We start from the raw sequence: 20,979 nt of genomic DNA, 5'->3' as shown, positions 1-20,979 counted from the left end.
CCAGGTCCAGGCCCAGGTCTTGGTGTCGGCCGCTCAGCCGGTTTCCCCGTGAGTCTCCCTGCCCCACGGCTGGCCGGGGCTGGGGACAGTGACCCTACAGCCGTGGCCCCGCCTGCAACTGCAGTTTCGCAGCGCTACGCGCAGCGGGAACGGACGGGAACGGACGGTGCAGATCAAGCGAAGCCCCGCCGCTTGCTTCCTAGTCAGCCCTCCATCCTGGCGCGAGCGGCACGGAAAATAGACCACCGCTCTGGGTCTCCCATTCCAGAAAGGCTCGCGTCAAGTCGACATCTTAGGAACTTCCCAGTGTCGCGGCAGCCGGAGATGGCGGCGCGAGGGCCTCTTGCGTGGAGCCACACTGCCACCTGCTGGCTGAATGGAGGTACTGCAGCCCCAGCTGCCGGGCCTGAACTTCGTCCGCAGCCGCCGCCACGGGCGCGGCGCCGCGCTCCGAGGCCGCCGAGGGCCAGGTCCCCGGGGGGTCTGCGTGGCACCCGGAATCTGCGCGGCTGGGAGGGCAGTACCCATAAAAGAGAGCTGTTTCCGCAGCGCTTTATCGGCTGCAGACAGAACAGACAAATGAAAGGGCTTTGGTGGAAAATCTTAATTGGGGCTGGACAGTTGTAAACTCATTAAGGGCCGAATTCCAGACAGTTCGCAGACCCGGCCTTTATGGCACGGCCTTAGTGCCCATTCTTTGAAGTTCCTTCTGTCTGCAACAACAGAGGGCGTCCCAACCTGGCGGCAGGTTGGGGGTGGGGGACGTGAGGAGGCGCCCCGTTCCTGGCGCCCTGGTTCCCCTTTTACGCGTTCCAATATAGATATCTTTGCAGAAGTCGCGAGGGATGGGGGGAAGGAGCGGAAAAGAAAAGGGGGAGATGAGGCCGAACCCTCCCGCCACAACTAGAAGGCGCTCGGGCCTCCGAGGTTGTGGCCTCCCCCCTCCGCGCCCCCGCAGCCCTTTACACCCCATAAACGGTAACAGCCCTCATTTTCTTTTATGGCGCTTGGGCTCGTCGGTTGCCTGGGCCCTGCCTCTGCCAGGACTTGCGCTCGGGGAGGGGCGCGCGGAGCAAGGCCCAGAATCCCCCGGGGCCAGCCTGGCAGGCCGTGGGGGTGCGGGGGCGCAGGGCTTCGGTCCCCTGAGAGTTCCCAAAAGTCTGTCCCCACAGCCACGTTGGGGCGATCTGGCTCCCGTTTCCCTCCTCGGAGTCTCTGTAGGAGGCAGGCCCTCAGCTCAAGGTCTCGCTGTCTCCCACGTCCCCACCCCCACCCCTCACTGCCAGGGAAGGCCCAGCAGTCCCCGTGGACACGGGTTTGGGCAATTTCTTGGGGCGCCAAGATGAAAGAGTGGCCTTTCATTGCTACAGGCCAGCGATAGCCAGGACGCCAGCCCAGCTCTCCTGAGGTCTCCAGGGCCGTCTGGCAAATGGACACAAAGAGACGAGCCGGCCTCGCTGCCCTTGTCCCCCAGCCTCCCTCCGCTGCTGGTGCCCCCAGAGCCGGCCTGGTGCCGAGCTCCCCGAAGCCCGTGGAGCGAATTCGAGGTTCTGTCCTCTTCCCTCCCAGCCCGGCTCCACCCAGGGACTATCAAGGCTCCCCTGCCCCAGGAGAAGAAGGTGCAAAGAGCTGCCCCGCAAAAAATAAAAAAAAATAAAATAAAATAGAAAAGGATCAATATATTTTATTTGGCAGAAAGTTAAATATCTCAGCAAAACAATTTGGTCAGTAGGCCTTGAGGTAAACTATTGCAAAATATACAGTGTATGTATGTTCAGCCCAATGAAACCCCAGATTCACCAAGAATACAAATCTACAGTAGCCCAATGGTGGTTTCATAGTGTATAATTTATTATCAATAAAATTAACTCCATTACAATACCATTTTCCCCCAGTTAAAATTAAACGTAAACCATAGGTAGTAGCCTTCTGCACATAATCGTATAGCTCCGAATTTCCTCCCTGTTTGCCTGGTGCAAAAACAATGCTCAAGCTGGTCTGATTGCTTTTTTAAAAATATGTGGATTATATGTACAATATACAAGACAGGTCTATAGAGTATGTAGAGGAAAAAAAATGCCCAAATTTCCAAAGTGGAGAAAACCATGAATCTATGTATCCCGGAGAACTCATTCTTTCTTTTTAAAAATTTTTTTTTATTTCACTGGGAAATCCATACAGCTAATTTACAATCAAAAGTTAACAGCCTAGTTATACAGAAGACATATTCCACTACAGAGCTATACTCTATGCAACGGTCCCCCCCCATAAACAACCTGAGTTCAAATTGAATTCTAGCTTTCACAATCACAATGGGTGCGTCACCCAGCACAGAAGTTTGAGTCACAAAACGTAATTACCACAATAAAACAGTGTTCAAGTAAGTATCTGGGCAGATCGCTCTGCCGCACAAAGAGAAAATTAAATTAACTACACAGACTAAAAACTATACAGCCCACAGTCAACAGTTGTGCATTATAAAAAAAGGTAGTTTTTGTTTGTTTTAAGTCAGGAACAGGTAGATTTTATAAAATATATACAAGATAGCATACGCTGCCATCAACGCTAATGCCCCCTTCTTCTTCTTCTGTTTTGTCGTAAGAGAAAATGGAAAGCTTACAATACCTCCTCCATGAAAGCGGCAGGCCAAGGAGCCAGCCTGAGAAGGGGTTGCCAGGGGGAGCCGAGGCCTGGAGTTGAGCGTCGCTTTGTGCAGAGAGCTGGAGGCTTGAGTGGCGTGGGGGTGGGAGAAGGGTAAGGGCAGTCCTTTCTCTTTCTCTCTAGCTCCGTCTGTTTTCTAAATGAACTCAAGTAGCATCACTCGTCCTTGGCTCGGTCCTTATTGATTTTCTTCATTTTCATCCTGCGGTTCTGGAACCAGATCTTAACCTGCCTTTCCGTGAGGTTGAGCAGCCGGGCCACCTCGTACCTGCGGTCCCTGGTGAGGTACATGTTGAACAGAAACTCTTTCTCCAGTTCCAGCGTTTGATGTTTGGTATAGGGGCAGCGCTTCTTCCGAGTGGAGCGCGCATGGAGCCAGTTGGCAGCCGGGTTGCCTGGTGGGGGGGGGGAGAAAAAGGGGATTTAGAAGGAGAAGCACCCCCATCTCCGCTGGGAGCTGGGGAACCTCCTGGGGTCTTCGGCCAAAGTGCGGGTAGCTGCTGAATTGGTTAGGGAAGGCGGCAGAGCCTCGGACACAATGGGCCCCTGGCAGACAGACGCAGGGACGGTCACTTACAATTGCACGCAGTAAAACCTCGGCTCCCCCTCCCCTCCCGGGCCCTCCTTTCTCCTCCTCTGTCCTCCGCGGTCCTTTTCTCTCCCCTCCCACTCTCTCCACATTGTGTGATGAGTGAAATTTGAAAACAGATCTCCTTCTTGTCAGGCAGGGGGAAACCACGCTGCTCTTGTGGAGTAACAAGATTAATATTCTTTTCTCCCTCTCAATAACTGTCTCTGTGTCTTCCCTTCCCCACCTTTCCTTCTGCTCTCCTCACTCCCTGGCCTCCCTGGAAGGCTGTGGGAGCGGGGGCAGGCCCTTGCTAACTTCGCCAATTTATTAGAATTATCTGGCGTGAGGACCCGCGTGGCCTGGTCCCTCGCAGCCTCGTCTGGGGCAGGATTTACACCGCCACTAGCTGAAGGCAAGAAGTGGAGGGAATCGGCCGTCTTCCCCAGCGCGCCGGCTGCAGTTGCTGCTGCCGCTCTCGGACAATCTAGTCTCACAAAAGACTCTCTCTGAGACGCTGCTTTCGAAGAACGGCCCAAAGTATCCCTGTCCAGGTCCCCGGCAGCCAGGGAGAGGGGGTGGCTGGTCTTGGCTCAGCCTGCAGTGCCCGCCCCGCCCCCTCTCTCCGTAGCTGCCGCCTCCCCTCCCCATGAGCCCAGCGGGCCGCTCGTCACAGCTCTGTGGACTTGGGACCCCATCCGAGGGGTCCCAAACAGCAACTTCTGGCTCCCCGCCTCTTCTCAGGAGGCTCCCAGTGAAGGCGAAGGCCGCCTCAAGAAAAAGCTGGAGCGCCGGCAGATCCAGGTGGCCGGCGTGGAGGTGGCGGCCGGTTTGGAGAGAGGAGACACTTACTGGGATCGATGGGGGGCTTGTCTCCGCTGCTCTCATTCTCAGCATTGTTTTCGGAGAAGGCGCCTTCGCTGGGCTGTTTTTCTCTATCAACTGGAGGAGAACCACAAGCATAGTCAGTCAGGGACAAAGTGTGAGTGTCAAGCGTGGGACAGTCACCCCTTCTGGCCGACAGCGGTTCAGGTTTAATGCCGTAAGGCCGGCTGGAGGGCAAGCCCGTGAAGGAGAGCGCGCCCGGCGTGGGCTCCAGCCAGGAGCGCATGTACCTGCCGTCCGGAGCTGCCGCCGCCACGGGCGCCTGGGGGTGCACATAGGGATGGTGGTGATGGTGGTGATACACCGCTGCGGGCACCGCGTTGGCGCCGGCCGCGTGCACCGGGTTCCACGAGGCGCCGAACACCGCGGCCTTGGACTGAAAGCTGCATGGGCTGAAGTCGGGGTGCTCGGCCAGTGCTGCCGCCTGCCTGGGGGGCTGACCCAGGGTCCCCGGAGCATAGCGGCCCGCGCCCAGCTCATCCGCGGCATCGGCGCCCAGCAGGAACGAGTCCACATAGTAGTTGCCCAGGGCCCCGGTGGTGGCCATCGTTGCACTCTGCGCCCGGCCGGCAGGCCCGACCCGCGGAAATTATGAAACTGCAGATTTCATGTAACAACTTGGTGGCACCAGGGAGGGAAGTACAGTCACCTAATAAGTTGCCGGCGCCCGCGCCCCTATTGGCCGCGCGCATCACGTGTCCACCCAGCAGAACAATAACGCGTAAATCACTCCGCACGCTATTAATGGCCCGGTGTTTTGCAGTCATAATTTTTATAGCAAAAGCCATATGTTTTTATGCAAAGGGATCGCGGCGCTCAACGATCGGGTTTGTTTTAATTGTGGCCAACGAAGATTAAAAGATCAAATCTGGCCTTGCCTCTGGACTCCCTCCCCTCCCACCGCCACCACCAGACACACACTTCTTAAGCGGACTATTTTATATCACAATTAATCACGCCATCAGCGAGGCGCGGGTCCCGCGTGCGAGTGCGGCCAGCGGAGCCCCTCACATAAAATTAGACAATAATTGAAGCCATAAAAAAGCAGCCAAGTCGCATTCTCGCTCTACTGTATTTAAATCTATATTTATATTTCATAAGGAGTTATTGTTTCAGAAGCCACACAGGCTGGTGGGAAGTTGGGAACGACCAACAGATTCGTTTACCTCGCCGTGGCTCCCAGCTGTAAAAATTTACGAGGACTTGGAAAGGTTAAATTAGACTGTTGTGTTTGGTTGGCGGGCTCCCTGTAAATAATCCCCGCAGTCCCCAGAGATGCGAGTTTACCCCGGGCTGGCCACGAAAAGTCAAATTCAACGCAGTAGCCGTCCCAAACTGAGCCACCACAGCCCCTGTTTGAGCGCGCCGAGCAAGGACAGGCCTCCGAGAGGACACAGGCTACTGAGGGCCCCTGGACTCTGCCCTACTGGATCGGATCGCAGGGCACTGGGACAGGTCCCGCAGTCACCGTTGTGCCTCCAGCGAGCCCCCCACCGAAGAGCGGCCAGCCATCCCTGAGCGAAGGGTTTAGGGGCCCAGCTGTGCCGCGCGTTCCGCTCCGACCTCGCACACGGGCGTCCAGCGCGCCCTGCTCAGCGGGAATCACAATCCCCGCCAGTGGACACAGCAGGCGCCCCAGCCCTGTGCTCCGACCTCTGAGACCCTAATTCTGAGCTCTGCCAGCCTTGTGGCACTCCTGGAACCAAGCTGCCAAAAAAAAAAAAAAAAAAAAAACCACCAAAAAAAACCCACCCAACTCCTCCACCCGTCACCCCCCCCCAAAAAAAACCACGGGGTAACATCAATTAAAGGAGAATTCGACCTAAGAGAGCCATCAGCTTAGTAGCTGGGAGGCCCGTCCCAGTGGCTGGCCTCCAGGCCCAGTACGAATCCTTCAGGTCCCCTTCCTTCCTGGCCACTGCCTCTGGAGGGTCCGCTTTGGTTACCCACGCGGCCGGGCCGTTTGGCTGTTACAAGGCCCAACATGAGGCGGCCACAGCTCAAGTCCAGGGCCAGAAATTAAAACTGGGAGGGGCAGGGGCATTGACTTTAATCTCATCCCTCAGCTTGGCCAAATTGAGGAGGGTGTTTCTCACCCCTCAGAGTCTTTCAGGGATAAATTAAAAGGTCTAGGCCTCTCCATTAATTGGAAGGGGGAAAAAAATCCACCCCAAATACAAACGGAAAGCAGCGACTCCTAAAAACGGGGTAATTAAATTCACGTGTGAACACTGTGCCTGCAAGAGTGTGTTTCTCATTAGCCCACTTCCCTGGCGGCGAAGGCGGGCGGCCTCGGGCGCTTCCATCTTCTTTTCTGCCTTCATGCTCCTAACAATCCCAGTAACCCCAGAAACCCTAACACACTCCTGTCCCGCATGGTGACCCTCAAATGCCAGGCTCTCCCAGGGAGGCTAAGAAGCCGAGCAGAGACGCACCGGGTGCCCCTCTCTCTGCCGGCGCCGGAAGAGGGAAGTGGCCGACACAATGAACTCCGACGTGGCCCGTCCTGGCCACCTCAGTCCCCTCCCCCGCTAATATTTTTCCTTTCCCTGTACATTCCTTCGCGTTATCCTCACCTCCACCCCCCAGCTCAAGGTGTCCCAAATATCAGGCAGTTCGTGGGGGCTCTGAGGTTTTCACTAAGAAAAGTTAATATGGGAGGAAGCCTTCGCTCCTAATTGTAATTGTCTGTAAACGGCTGGACACGCCTGGCTGCCTTTTCCTTTTCCCTTTTTGTTTTTCTTTTCAGTAACCAGATAAGACACGAATTATTTATAGTATTTTTTAAAACTAAAAAGGCCCTCCTTTAAATAGCCTTAGCCCCCCCCCCCCAAATAGGAGAGCAACTACTAAGTATTTAGCAGGGTTTGAATGTTAAGTAGTCCCCACTGGGATCAAGAAGTGTGTGTGTGTGTGTGTGTGTGTGTGTATGTGTGTGGGGGGGCGGTCACAAAACTAAAATCATCCCTGCACAGCCCAGAGGTTTGGGAAGAGATCACTCAGACTTTGTGTCTGCTTTTATTCTGAAGTAAAAGGCATTGCCTGTGCATAAAGAAATAATAAATGGGTGTGATTACAAACTGCTTCTTTTTGCCTCAGAACTCCGTGTAACTCCGTGTGAGCCTTTCCAATAGCAGAACCAGGAACTGAGCGGTGAAAACAGTTCCTGGGCCCAAAACCGTGCTGCGAAGGGCAATGCAGCGAGGCGGGAACAGCCCGAAAGCCCCGCGTGCGGGTGGGTTTGTTGGGTCTAGGCAGGTAGTTTTCAGTTCTCAGCAATGACGAGAACGGCCCGACCGGCTTCCAGCTGTGGACTACAACCAGGGACAAGGACTCACTCACGCCTGTATCCCAACGGTTCTGGAATTTAGAATTACTTTTTTCCCACTATTTGAAACTCTGAAGCTGGCAGGGGAGTCCCCTTCGCCAGCAGTCGTCTGCACAAGGTGCCCTGTCTAACATGCTCGGAACCTGATAGAAGCTACTGACAACCAAGCAGCCAATCTTTGCCCTAGCGGGCTACCTTATCGCGGTTAAAGCCCAAGCGGAGACCGGCAGGGCCTGCGGAGCCAAGGAAGCTTCCCCGGAGTGCCCTCCGTGGCCGTAGCCCGGCTCCACCAAGCCTGGCTCGGCCTCAGCCCAGGTCCCAGCCTCAGGCCCCCAATGAGGCTGGCGAAGGCTTCCTTGCCCTCGCTATGGGCGCACAAAAACGCCGCGAATGCCCCAATCTGATCTCCTAGGCTGCCGTTGCTGACCGGAACGCAAGGCCGCCGCCATCCGGTCGTGATCGTAACCGAGGCCTTGTCTGCGCGGCTGCACACCCGGCCCAGATCCACAGCCTTCGACAGACGCCCCACGCGAGTCCTTCCTCGGCAGACTAGGACCTCGACTTGAGCCCGCAGAGAAAAATAAGACACCTCCCACCCCACACTCCCTAGGCCAGCCCTGGATCCTTGCGGAAGGAAGAGCTGGGGAGGAGAGGAGGCAGAGATAGAAAAGACACAAAAAAGGGCACAGAGAGCCCAAAGGTAAAAAGAAAAATACAGAAAAGGGAAGGAAAAAAAGAAAGAAGAAGTAAATAAAAGGAGGTAGAGAGAAAAAAAAAGGGGAAGGAAAGACGTAAAGAAGGAAGGAAAGAGCCAAAGGCAACTCCTGAGAGCAGGAAACAGCTTACAAGAGAGAAGGGTAAGTGACAAGGCCAGGATTGCAGCCCGTCTGCCCTGTCTGTTCTAATTTGGCCTGAGTCTCCACTGGCAAAGGGATCTCTCCCTATGTCCTACCCTGAACTGGGGCTGATGCTGTCCTAGCTTTGCAGGAGGATGGCGGGGGCCCTGGAGAGGCCAGGCTAGGAGCAGGGGAGGCCCAGGATGGAAGTGTGCGCCCCTGACCTTGAATGGCCCGCGGCCCAGAATTCCTACCACGCCCCCCGGCGTCCGCTACGGCGCAGCTAACCTGACTGTACCTGCCTGGGGCCAGGTAGAGAAGGAGGTGAGGCCAGCAGCCTGGTAGAGCGCTGAGAAGGAGATAGGGACGAGGCTCTTTCGCGGGAAAGGCCGAGGTTGCCACCACAGGTCTGGCACGACCAGAGCCTGGATGCCCCCGCCCGGCCCGGTCCCCGCGCACACAGGTACCTGGAGACGATTTCAACTGAAGTAATGAAGGCAGTATCGTGCTGTCGAGAGAAAGGTGGATCCCAACAACAGGAAACTACCTAAATCACCGACCAGTTCTGGTGCTGCCCGCGCGGGGCTGCCTTGCCCGCCGCCGCCGCCGCCGCCGCCGCCGCCGCCAGTGCCGCCGCCGCCGCCGCCGAAGGAGAGCCCGGCGACTGTACCCGGCCAGGCCCCTTGCCAATCTGCGCCCGCCGATGCCACTGAGCGACCCGCCTTCCGCTAGGGCATTACGGACGGAGAAGCCACTGGCCCCTGTAAGGTAAACCTGGGAGAGGGAGGGAAGGAAGGTAAAGGAGAGAGGAAAAAAGAAGGGGAGAAAGCGAGACAAGAGAACAAGTAGTGTTCGTGCTGGTTTCCCAAATCTTGCAGCTGAGCGAGAGGACGCCGAGCCGCAGCAGCCCCGGGCGCCTCCAAAGCGCCAGGAACAGCCCTGAGCCCGGCTCCCAGTCTGGTCTCGGCCTCCCGCGCTCGCTCCCCGCCGCTCGCTCTCCCCCTCTCTCCCTCCCCGCCAGGCAGCCAGCCGGGGCGCGCGCTCCCGCGCCCCCTCCCCCCTACTGTCGCCCCCCCCCCCACCTCCCGCGAGCAGGAAACGCGTGGCCCCGCGGAGGGCGACCAGGTGGGGGAGGCTGTGCTGGGGGAGGGGGGGTCCAGGCAGCGCGGTCGCTATCTACCTAACCGCTGCCGCGGGCGCTAGTGAGGCGCTGTGGGCCCCAACCTGCTCCCCGGATTCCTAGATTGGGGGTCATCTAGGACCAGGGGACCCACAAAATAACCAGTCTCCCTGGGGCTCCCGAAAGAAATCCTGTTTGACTTCCTCTATGAAGCTCCTCTCTCAACTGAAACCACCGGTCCAAGACAGCCACAATCCAGATATACTAGCAAGTCATAAAACTGAACAAAAGCCGACAAACCTTACGGCACCAGGGCTATAGGGCCCAGACAAATTACGACTGTCTAGGTAATATTTAAATAGATGCCTCAAGTAATTGCAGGGGGCGCGGGCTAGTCCTCCTGTTGTAAAAGTGGTGGACGGGATAAAGTAGAAGGTGAAGATAAGAAGTCAAAAAAAAAAGAGGTAAAATTAAAAAGCTTCATTCCACAGCTTTTATTCTTCTATAAGAACATAAACATCGTCTTTTTTTCCACGCACAGCAGCATTACAATATTAATTTATTCTGATTTAAGATTAGAATAGAGCTAGAACTAACATTTATAATAATGATAGAATGCATTTGCATAAAACAAGATTGGCAACTTTTTCATAATAATAGACATTTATACAGATTTGCATTTATAGTTTTTTTCTTTTTCTGCACCTACAGGTTTGACCCTTTTATGCATGTAACTTCACAGTATAAAGGAAACCAAACAATGTCTCCCTTCTCTAATCTATTCCGCTTGCCCCAGCCCTCCTCGACTTCCATGAATTTTGGAAAGAGAAAAAGAAAAGAAAAAAGTGGGGAAAAAAAAACCTCCTCAAGATAGGGAGAATTGTGGTGTGCTTGTTGTGTGTTACCAGTGGCAACAATTATTTTATGACAAAAATCCACTAAATCCACATGTATAAACTAAACTACATCAGATTATTTATCTACAGCCAGAGGATATGGAAATTCAGAGAGAAGGGAAATAATTTATTCCCACCTTACACACAATGCAAGACCTTACACAAACTGGAAGAGGGGTTTGCTTGTCATGGTCATTTTTTTTTTTTTCTTTTAAAGCTGGGATATCTTACAGAGGAAGAAAAAAATTCATCTTTCTGACCCTCTCGATTTTCCAATCAGCCAAAGTCAAGCCCTTTTGCCAACCTGTATGCCCGTAAGCCCTTCTCTTTGCCAAGGAAGAAAGAAAAAAAGGAAAAAAAGAAACCTAGGGGCCTGTATCCCCTGATTAAACACAGCCCAACACTCCAGGCCGGCCGGCCCTGCACCATTGTGGCGGCTCCTTGCACCATTGACCTCAGGCCAGACACCTCAGAGCCTACAAGGGGACCTGGGCCTTCCGGCGAGGTTTGCCGGGGACCCCCCAACCCCCCCGCAGGAAACCAGCTCCACCAGGAGGACAGGGGCCATTTTGAGCAGTGGAATACCGAGACAGCACACCATCCCAGTTCACCCCTTGACACTTCGGACAATATTTATCTATATAGAATATTAGAGCGATATGGCTTTTTCCCCCAGAAAACAAGTAAACCAGCACCTAGCACACAGACAAAGGAACAAAAAGCCAGAACAAACCAGCCCTGCACAGATGTGGCCAGCGAGATGGCGAGTGTGGGAGGGAGGAATGGGGCTCCCGCACAGGTGCGAGTTCCTGGGCAGAGGCCGGAGACAGAGGGAGGAGAACGGCTCTCTGGAAGCGGAAAAACAAAACAAAACAAAAACAAAAACAGAAAACGGCGTTGCCTGGAGCTTCATCAGGAAAAATTAAAGTTGGCTGTGAGCTCCCGGATCCGGTTTTCTCGGTTCATTTTCTTCAGTTTCATCCTGCGGTTCTGAAACCAGATTTTAACTTGTCTGTCCGTGAGGTGGACGCTGCGGCTGATCTCTAGGCGCCGCTCTCGAGTAAGGTACATGTTGAACAGAAACTCCTTCTCCAGCTCCAGCGTCTGGTGCTTCGTGTAGGGGCAACGCTTCTTCCGGCCGCTCTTTGCAGTGAGCCAGTTGGCTGCGTTTTCGCCTTTGGTATTGCCTAGCATTTAAGGGAATAAAGAGGGGAGGGTTAAATCCAGGCTATGAGGGCCGACTACAGAGGTGAATTTGGGCCGCCTCCGCCCCAAGAGGGACGCCCTAAGTCATACACAGAGAGTTATGCCCCCCTTTATCTTGCTTGCCCAGGAAGACCAGTTCCTCCAAAAGGCTTGTGCAAAATCCAGTGGACTTTCAATCTACACCTAGCCTCCCGATTTACATTTTCCTCTGCTTTTCCCCCAAACACCTGTTTTAGCACAAAGCTGCCAGGTGCTTGCAGAATGAAAGGCCCAGGAAGGCTGGTCTCTATACCTTGAACTTAACGCCTTACGTTTTCTTTGCTTCTCGCCCCAAGGCAGACAAGCATTTCCTGCAGCACCCCCAGGCTGGGGGCCGCGGGGTTTCCTTGGCAGGGGAGTGCGCAGCATGGCTGTGACTCACTCCAGCCCCCTCATCGCCCAAGGCCGGGTGAGGAAAGGGAGAAGGACACAGGTGGGACATGGGGAAGGCACAAAAAACTGATTCGGGGTCAAGGGCCTGCCGTTGTCACGTCTCTTCAGGAGCCAGAGACGTGCAGTCCGAGCGCTTCTGTGTTCCCTAGGAAGCCAAAAGGTCCCTCTCGGATCTCAGCTCAGGGCCCCGGCGTCCGGGCCGGATGTGCCTTTTCTTCTACCCGCAACGAGGATTCCCGCCCCTCCAGCAACTTTGAAAAAAAGCATGGGGGATCGTAAACTCGAACTTCGCCGGTTAATGGGCTTATTTATTGGTGCTGGCGGCTGCTTATTTTGGATGCTTTACAAACATCCGCGCTATCTGCGGGCGAGCCACTTTCCCTCCCTCCCCCTCCCCCCGCGTGGGCCGCGCCTCGCGGACTGGGCCCAGTCCACGGCTGAGGGTGCTCCGGCCCACGGAGAAGAACATGCACAAGAGGGGGCTGCTCGCCGGTGTCCTCGCCCCCAGTCGGGGTGAGCTGAGGCCAGCGCGGAGGACGTCTTGGTGTGGGGCGCTAAACTGGACATGAATTTTTACTACGTCCCCACGCCCAAATATTAAAAAGCAAGTTCACAAGGTCAGCCTGCCTGCGGCTCGGGCCAAGGCCGGCCGGCTGCTGCGCGGACTCCTGGTTCTCTGCTCTCTCCCTTCTCTGGGTCGGCCTGCCTGTCTGCCCGCCTGACTGCGGCCCTTGAGCGCACTCTGCTTACCCCGGGAGTCCTTCTCCGGCGAGGCTTTGCTGCTCTCGGAAGGGGCCGGGGAGAGCTCCTCGGCGGCCGAGGACGACGCGTGCGCCTCCTCGTCGCCCTGCGAGCCCCCGCCGCCACCACCGCAAGTCAGCGTGGGGGGCGGCGGCGAATCGAGGGCTCGCTCCTTCCGGGCTGCATCCGCCGAGCCGGAGGCGAGCACGGGTGGCGGGTCGAAGCCGCGCCCAGGGGGCTGGGAGGGGAACGGACCGGCGCCGAGATGCTGCGCCCCGCCGCCGCCGCTGCTGCCGTAGCCCTTGGCCGTGCCATAGGCCTGAGAGAGGCGGAAGTAGCCGGGCACTGGCACCCCGCTGGAGGTGCCCAGGGCGCAACCGTCGGGTGGCGGGCCCCTCGGGAAAGGGGTGAGCTCGGCAGCGGCGGCCGAGCCTTTGGGGCATTTGTCCGCTGAGTCGTAGAGGCAGTAGGAGCTCTCCTCTTTGATGTTCTGCGCGAAAGAGCACGAAGTGGCCTGCGGAGGGGGTTGGGGTGGTTGCGGCGGGGGCGGTGGCGGCTGTTGCTGGGGTTGCTGCGGTGGCGGCGGCCCCTCGGGTGGCTCCATCCGGCAAGACCGGGGCGCATCCAGCCATAGGTCTATAGGCGCGGGTGCGTAGCTGTGCGCCCCGGGACCCAGGGCCCCGCTGCCGCCGCCGCCGCCGCTGCCGCCTGGCGACGCCGCCTCATTGCGCTTGCCTCCCAGAGCCGGGAAGAGCCCGCAGCTCTGCAGCCCGTAGGGCAGGTCGGCGGCCGGCGGCAGGTAGACCCCGCCGTGGGCGAAGTAGCCGCCGCCGCCGCCCCCCGCGCCGCCGCCACCGCCGCCAGCCTCGACTCTGCCGGAGCTGATGAGCGAGTCGACCAAAAAAGAGTTCGCGGCGGGGCTCTCCGAGCATGACATTGTTGTGGGATAATTTGGCGAAGGGAGCAGATAGCCCTTTCTGGCTGACATTTCTTGTGCAAAACATGCTGAATACGATTAGCAATCCCCCCGCATCGCGGCGGGCGCCTGCAGCCAATCCTGAGCCAGAGTTTCTGCGCGACCACTCCCAGTTTGATTTCGTAGGCGTGGGGCAGCTCTCAGAGGGCGCCCTCCGAGCCCGCGATTGATATAAATAAGTAATCTGTATTGATGGCCCTCGAGACGCACACCCGATACTCAGCCCAAAGGCCAGGAACTGTGGGGGCTGCCCCAACGTGGCTGGAGAGCGGGGACCTAGCCCTTGGGCTCGCCTAGTCCATGCCCGGACGTGAATCCTCTTTCGGGGTCTGTTTGAAGGGCCCCTGGGCCCCGTGCTATTAACAAGTGGGGTGTTTATGGTGTGCACCCTGGCCCGCCTTGGGTGCTCCCTTCCTTATTTTGGAATCAGCCACTAGCCCTCCATAGACTCTAAACGCTAAGGGGCCCTCTCAGGGCCTCAAGCTCCCAAAAGTGGCAGACCTGGTCCTCAAGCCACCAGGACCCTCAGAAATCCGGAGTGAACTGGAAGCTGACAATTGCCACTCTTTTTCGCATCCCACACAACCCCCGCCCCCCCATGCTATGCCCTGGCCTGTCAGCCCCCTGTCCTCTCCTCTGCCAGCCTGTTGATCTAGGTAGGATCTTTGCCTCGGGTGTGCTCACCAGGCTTGCCTGTCGGTGGGCTTTGATGGGCTGGCATGAAGGGGCGTTATGGAAGCAACTGGCAATTTGAAAGGCTCCCCCATCCCTACTCTGAGGCCAGAGCCCGGTCCAAGCACCCACAGCTCATCACCCTGACAGGCTGCGAGCTCCAAGCCCTTTCAGCAAAGTGAAAGAAACATTGGTCTTCGAGGTCGTCGGCTTGCCCTGAGGTGAAGACCTGAAGGGGGAATCTTGGAGGAGGGGTGGCCAACAAACACCTCTGACACATTATTCTCGAGTTCTCCCTTTAGCCTTGGCATTTGCAGGCTCCTGGAGGCCGCGACAAGAACCAGTGTCACCACACTCCTGCCTCTCCATCCCCACCCCTCTTCCCTCCTCCCTCTAAACCCGGCGCTGGGGCAGCCCTCACTCCCGCGGTTTGCGCATTTTAACGAGGCCCGTGGTGAGGAAATCCGTTCCCTGCGAGGCCCGGCTGGGCTCCTGGCCCAGTTATAGGAAACCTTCGGAGGCCAGGGCCTCCTTCGTCCATGGCCATAGAGATGTGTTCTAAGTCAACTAGAAATGGCCGGCCTAAGGCGCTAGCCCCCAAGTGTGGGCCTCAGAGCGTCTCAGGAAATTCGACCTTTTCCGGCCGGATTCAGTGGAGTCCAGGAGGTCGCGGCCTTGCCCCTGGCCTGCGGGCTACAGCTCTGCAGGATGCCCCAGGCCTGCCCGACCCACCAGCTCTAGCCCCTGGAGAGGCTTTGACTGGGGCTGCTGCAGCCCGGATCCTAGGCAGCGAACCGCTCAGGCCTCTGCGCGGCGGGGAAAGACCCTTGCATCCCAAGAGAGCAGCCAGAATTCGGCCTTGTTCCTCCCAGTATGAACTGAACCCAGTCCGAGGAGGGAGCAAAACCTGAGAGGACTCAGGGAGAGAGCACGGAGAGCAGGCGACAGAACCGGGGCGCTGGCTTCTGAGATGCAAGCAGTTTGCGGTCTCTGCCGGCCACAGCTGCTTAAAGCGCAGAGCCCGGGAGGCCGAGCCAACGCTGGCGCTGCACCTCCGCCACTTCCACCTCTGCTACCAGCGCGAGGTTACTGACTCTGCGGCCGACCGGGCATCTGGGGTGGAGAGAAGGGGAATAAGAAAAGAAAGGGGGAGGAGGAGAGAAGAACAGAAGGGGAGGAACGAGAGATGGTGAGAGAAGAGGAGAGCACGAGAGAAAGCCAGTTCTCTCCAATCTGACAAGGTCGTGAGGCTGAAGCATGGAGGCAGCTGAATCAAGTCAGGAGCCTGTGCACAGGATTAGAAACTGCTCTTCACTCTGCACGTCGCTCTTATGCACCAGGCCAAGACAAATTCTAACCTGGCCCGAACATGAGCACGGAAAAGTTTTAGAGCACTGCAGCCTGGGACCCCTCCCTGGATGGGCCCGGTCCTTGCCTGGCTTGCCTTGCCAGGAGGGTGGAACTACCCAGGACTATGCTCAGCAGTGCTCCTGAGAAATGCCACAGAGCTGAGGACGACCTGAGAAGGGGGCTCTGCCCCTCAGCATGCTTCATGCCACTCAGAAAAGCTCTGCCAAGTGGGAAGTAGGTCACAAGAACAAGAGAAGTTTTCTTGAGGAGGTCATGAGCCCCAGCAGGCCAGTGACACAAGCCTTGGTGTCTCTCCAGACTAAATGCAGAAAGCAACTACCCAGGCTACAGGTTGGGAAGGGCCTGTGACCAGAGGACAGAACACTTGAGACGGTGGGAGCTAAGAAAATAAAGTGCAAGATTATGATCTAAACCTGTCTTTCTTAATTTCTTTGGAAGCTAAGGCCCCTTTGCAAAAATCTAAGGCCAAGTTCTGCCTCTTGACCTGTAAAAAATGCACATCTGTGCATTCCCGCACTTTGACCTATCATTTTCAAGAAGTTCACAGGCTCCTCAAAGCCCAGAAGGCCCTCCAGAATGTTTCAGGACTCTCCTGGAATTCAGCGCCCCTATCAGTTTGGTAAGACAAGCCGGGTGCCCCACTCTAGGCAGCTCAGGCCTGGTCTGATCAGTGCCCTGTAGGGTGGCCAAATGGGCTTCTAGGCTGGATGGGATCCAAAAGCATGCACGCGCCAATCTAAGTTACAGAAGTCAGCTTGGTGCTGCATCTGCTACAAGAAGGCTCCCGGCTGCCAGCTCCCACAACATCATGGCATCGGCACTTGGGTCTTCACTGACCGTTTTGGAGAGCTGGATGTTTTTCTCTAGCATCATCCCTTCCACCCCCTCCTTGTAATAAACCAATCGTGATGTTGTGTTTGTGTTGTTTTGTGCTTTTTTTTTTTTTTTTTTTAAGGCGTGTGTATACCCGTGTGGGAGCTCTCTCTGGCCCAGGACCGACGCCCAACCCCCTCTAGGGCTTGCTGCCCCCAGAGCGCAAATGGAGAGGCTGCGGGTATGACTGGGACACACACTGGCCTGCTGCCCCTGGTTGGAATGAGAAGGTATCAATGTAGCAGAAGCTCAAGTTAAACGCTCTCAGTCGGCCTTGGAGCTCTCAGTATCCCCGACCGCCCCCAAGGCTCCACAGTCCCCAGACTGTAACATCGAGGTGAGGTGTTAGCTTACTCAATAGAATATTCCATTTATCGAACGACTCGGCTTTCCCGAGGTTCCCCCCTCCCCCCTCCAGAGATTAAGAAAAGCGATTCTACTGCAGCAAGACTCGGCTTCTAGACACACTCTCTCCCTCTCGCCCATTTGCCTTCTCAACTTCTCTCCCTTTCGACCTCCCTCCCAGCTACTGAATTTCTCTCTTGCCTTCTGGATACCTTTGACCCAAAACTCCCGGTTACTGCTTGCTTTAACCAGGTCTGTGCAGGTTTATGTGAAACCCCAACAGGGCCCACTTTTTATTTAAGAGTAAATATCTTCTATTTCTACCTGGGTAATAATATTTCCTCCCCCATGGCTGTTGAGCCGAAGTGAACGCCAGGCCGGTGGAAGAAACCCTTTGGTGAGGATTACGATGTAGTTCACCGGACAGTAGATTCCTCCTCCTGAGAAGGCCCTTGCATTCAACAAAAAACAAACTGTTATTACAAAAAAATTCTTTAAAAAAATACTAGTTACTGAGATCGAGCTAGGTAGTGAACAGCTTGTATCTGAAGGTCGCCCTTAGTGTTTTCAGGGCTCAGACCGACTCCTGAGCTGGGCTTGGGCCCGCTACTTCCACAAATCCGCTTCAACAAAAATGCTGGCGGCTACGGTGACCGTGTTTACTGTAGAGCAAGGAATTTTATTTTTTGGTAAACAGTGATGTTCTTTGCCCGATCATCTTTAAGAACAGTAATATTTCCAGGGATATTTGATGTGTTTGCTTTGAATCAATCAGGTGCAATCGATCCCTCAACAACCCCCTTTACATTTTTTTTCCCCTAAATTCAGCCACTGACCTGGTCCTTTCTTCTGATGGGGGAACTGTTGGGGTCTTTTCACACACACCCTAACTTGCAATGCTCTTCGTTTTGTCCATAAGAAACTGCCTCTGGCTTTGAAACGCGAGGTGGCTCTGGGATTTCAGCAACAGCTAGGACTGCAGAAAGCACCGTGTGGGTGTACCTTGTTCTGGCAGAGTTTGGGAGCCTGTGCTCAGCAAAGACTAGGGACTTTGGTGGGTGAAATCTACACATTTGTATGTACGCACGCACAGGCAGCACCTACTTTCTCTAAGATTCCCCCACTCACTGCTGTACTGTGTATTGGTGAAAAATGGCCATTTCAAGAAACCAATGAAAACATATTGGAATAAAGATTTAAATACAGGGAAAGAGGGAATTTGAATCTGTCCACCAAACTGTCAGTGAAATGATTATTGAAACGTTGTTTTATGACAATGCTGATGGAGGAATCGGTCGGTCAGAGCTTATCCTTCTCTGCCAGTTTTTAAAATATATATTTACCAATACAAGTTTGCATGTTTGCAAAATATGCGAAAGATCTTATTTTTACACCTAAGAAATTGCTGCAACATCCCAGCCAGGTTTATAGCAGTACATTCCCAATAAGCAATACAGACTTCTCTGGAAGCCTGGATAATCAAGTGCGACTTTTCTGAATTGTCCTCTTTTCGGAACAAAGGTTTCTCCCAGGCTGCCGGGCAGACCTAGAGACGGCACCTAGCTGGAAACCAGCCACCCCTCCGACGGCCGCCCCAGGAAATAAGCTGCCCCAGCGACGACTGTTGCTGTCCACCTCATTGTCTGGCGTAGAAACTGTTTTTCCCCAGTCCCGCCATCTCCTTTTTTTGCCCCCACTACAACCCCTCATCCCAGCACAGCCGGATCCTTTCTCTTGGATGCACCCCATCCCTGGCTCATCCCATTCTGAATACTTTTACCAAATCGAAAGATTGCCTTGAATTTTTAGCTGGCGCAAGGAGCTAAAATCGTCTACTTTTCCACGTAGGCCTTCCTTTTCCAACCTTAGGGAGCGATGGGGAGGGGGGGTTGGTGGGCTGACCACCTATAGCGTCACCCAGGAGCACACAAACCCAGCCGCTTTCCCCGGCCCTGCTCCGACATCGGCCGCCTCCCCACTCCCGCCCCAGCCTGGATGAAATTACTAAACTTGAGGCCTCTTACCTTGACACATATCCGAAATCACTGCCAAGGGACAGCTGGCTTCTCCGCGCCGCGACGCCTGCGAGGCCTAGAGAAGGCGCTTTGCTTTAAATTACAACACCAACCACTTCTTGAAGGTGAGCCCCCCTTTTTTGATATGAAAGGGAGCGGGACAACTGAAATAATGTAACGTGCTGCTCTTAGTATCAGAAGCGAACAAAGGCCAAGAATCTCGCTGGGGTTCCGGGCTCTCCGGCGGCTTTGACATTGATCGGAAGTGCGCCATCTCGTGGCGGATGAGCGCCTAGGCCCGGCCCGAGCTCCGACCGGAGCCGGGAGAGGGAAGCAGGCTCCAGGCAGAGACAGGAGAGAATGTGCCCAGCCCGCTGCTAAAGAGATCTCACTTTTACATCTAAGAAATTGCTGCAAAACCCCAGCCGGGTTTATAGCGGCGCATTCCAAATATGCAAATTGGCCGGCCCCGGACGGGTTTACGACCACATTGTCACAGCCATCGGAGGATGGGCTTTTATAGGGCTCAGAAATCAAACCCCGCGCCCGCTCGCCGCCCGCCCGGGAACAGTTCTCCTGGCTAGACTCTCTCTAACAACTTGCGAGACTTTGGTTAATCTTTAACCATCCCAAAGGGAGTCTTTCCTTAAACCATGGGCTTCCCTGCCCACCCCCTCCCTGCCTCTCAGGAGAGTCCTTGTTCACCTCTGTGTCTGTCCATCAACCTAGACATTCATCTCCGGGGTCCGTCCCACTTCTCTTTGAGCTCAATTTCCCCAGTCGCGCCAGTTAGACAAACACACAAACAAATCAACAAAGCGGGGCCTGGGGCCTGGGGCCCTTCTCCAGATTTGATCCTCTCTGCTGCTCTGGCCCTGCCTGGGTGGCTAGGGAGAGGGTGGGGTGGGGGTGGGGGGCAACAAAAGGCGCTAGCCTTTCCGCCCTGCCCCTCAAGGTTATGGGTGATGTCCAAATTTAAGGCAGAAGTTCAAAGGCAGGAAACAAAGAGGAAACAGGCATCTTTCTTTCCCCAACGGGGAAAGGCAGCATCAGCTGGGAGCTGGGGAGAAAGCACCCTTGGAGACTCCTGAGAGTCTGCTCTGTCTTTGTACCCAGACGGGTCTCCCTCTTGCTGAGGGGCTCCCCAGAGCACTCTAGAGTGGTTCCAGCTCAGTCCTGCTTGTCTTAGGGGGAGGGAGCCCAGTCTAGGATCAGATTCACTGGCTACCTCAAGCCCTAAGGTTTTCTCCCAATGCTGGGTCAGTCAGAGAATGAAATCCATATTCCAAGTCTTGAGATACCCCATTCCTGGAACCCCATTTCCCCCAAGAACCTGGCCAGTCACCTTGGCTTCCTAAATCTGGCTTCTAGGGGAATTAAATCCTAAGTCAGCTCCCCACCCTCACAGGGGTCTGGTAACTTGCCCCTTTCGTGGTGTATGTGTGTGGTGGTGGTGATGGGGGGGGGGTGATGGGGTTAGACATTTGGCAGCAAAAGGTGAGCAAGGAGAGAAATGTCACACCAGGACCCGATACTCAGGTTTCCACAGTCTTTATTGTCCTTGTGCCCTATCGCCTGTATACATGCTGCGACATCGGACATCCGCGGTGGGTGAGAACAGAGGACAGACCAACACTCCTGTTAGAAACAGGGCCACCAGATGCTTCTTAACACAGAGAAGCAGAGAAGATTCAATGGGAGGAGGCCTGGCTTTCTCAATTGAGGTCCCCACACACTGTTGGGCAGAACTATCTCAGAGAAAACCCCCAATGCTTTCAAAAGATCGCCAGAAATTAAAGAGGCCATTCCCAACACCCTTCCTGCCCCCCTCCACTACCCCAAAGGAAATCAACAAATGGCAAAAAAAAAAAAAAAAAAAAAAAAAAATCAAACAAAATAGGTTACGGTTCCTTTATTTACAAGTCTTTTGAACACCATCCCTGTATGAAGCATACATTCAAATATTCTTAGCAGTGAGTAAGTTTAACCATGGAACACTGTAAACAGATAGAGCCTTTAAATATTTTCTTCATCATCTTTTTTCCCCTCTACAT

General features: G+C 55.1%; 2 protein-coding genes across 2 annotated transcripts; both read right to left on the bottom strand.

Moving 5' to 3' along the window:
- Positions 1 to 2,590: 2,590 nt before the first annotated feature.
- HOXA9 (homeobox A9) lies at positions 2,591 to 4,734 on the bottom strand. The gene is made up of 2 exons (XM_054564506.1): positions 4,082 to 4,734; positions 2,591 to 3,056 (listed from the first exon to the last, which is right to left on the bottom strand). Exons 1-2 carry the CDS (start codon positions 4,659 to 4,661, stop codon positions 2,818 to 2,820), a joined length of 819 nt encoding a protein of 272 aa, XP_054420481.1. The 5' UTR covers positions 4,662 to 4,734; the 3' UTR covers positions 2,591 to 2,817.
- A 6,407-nt stretch (positions 4,735 to 11,141) lies between these two features.
- On the bottom strand, positions 11,142 to 13,661 carry HOXA10 (homeobox A10). Its single transcript, XM_054564483.1, has 2 exons — positions 12,683 to 13,661; positions 11,142 to 11,481 (listed from the first exon to the last, which is right to left on the bottom strand). The coding sequence occupies exons 1-2, from the start codon at positions 13,659 to 13,661 to the stop codon at positions 11,207 to 11,209; spliced, it is 1,254 nt and encodes a 417-aa protein (XP_054420458.1). The 3' UTR covers positions 11,142 to 11,206.
- Between the last annotated feature and the right edge of the window lie 7,318 nt (positions 13,662 to 20,979).

The sequence above is a fragment of the Pteronotus mesoamericanus genome, unplaced genomic scaffold (assembly GCF_021234165.1).
Source record: "Pteronotus mesoamericanus isolate MK-2021 breed Mesoamerican mustached bat unplaced genomic scaffold, CSHL_Meso_final scaffold_85, whole genome shotgun sequence".
Taxonomy (NCBI): Eukaryota; Metazoa; Chordata; class Mammalia; order Chiroptera; family Mormoopidae; genus Pteronotus; species Pteronotus mesoamericanus.
This window is presented reverse-complemented; position numbering and strand designations above follow the sequence as displayed.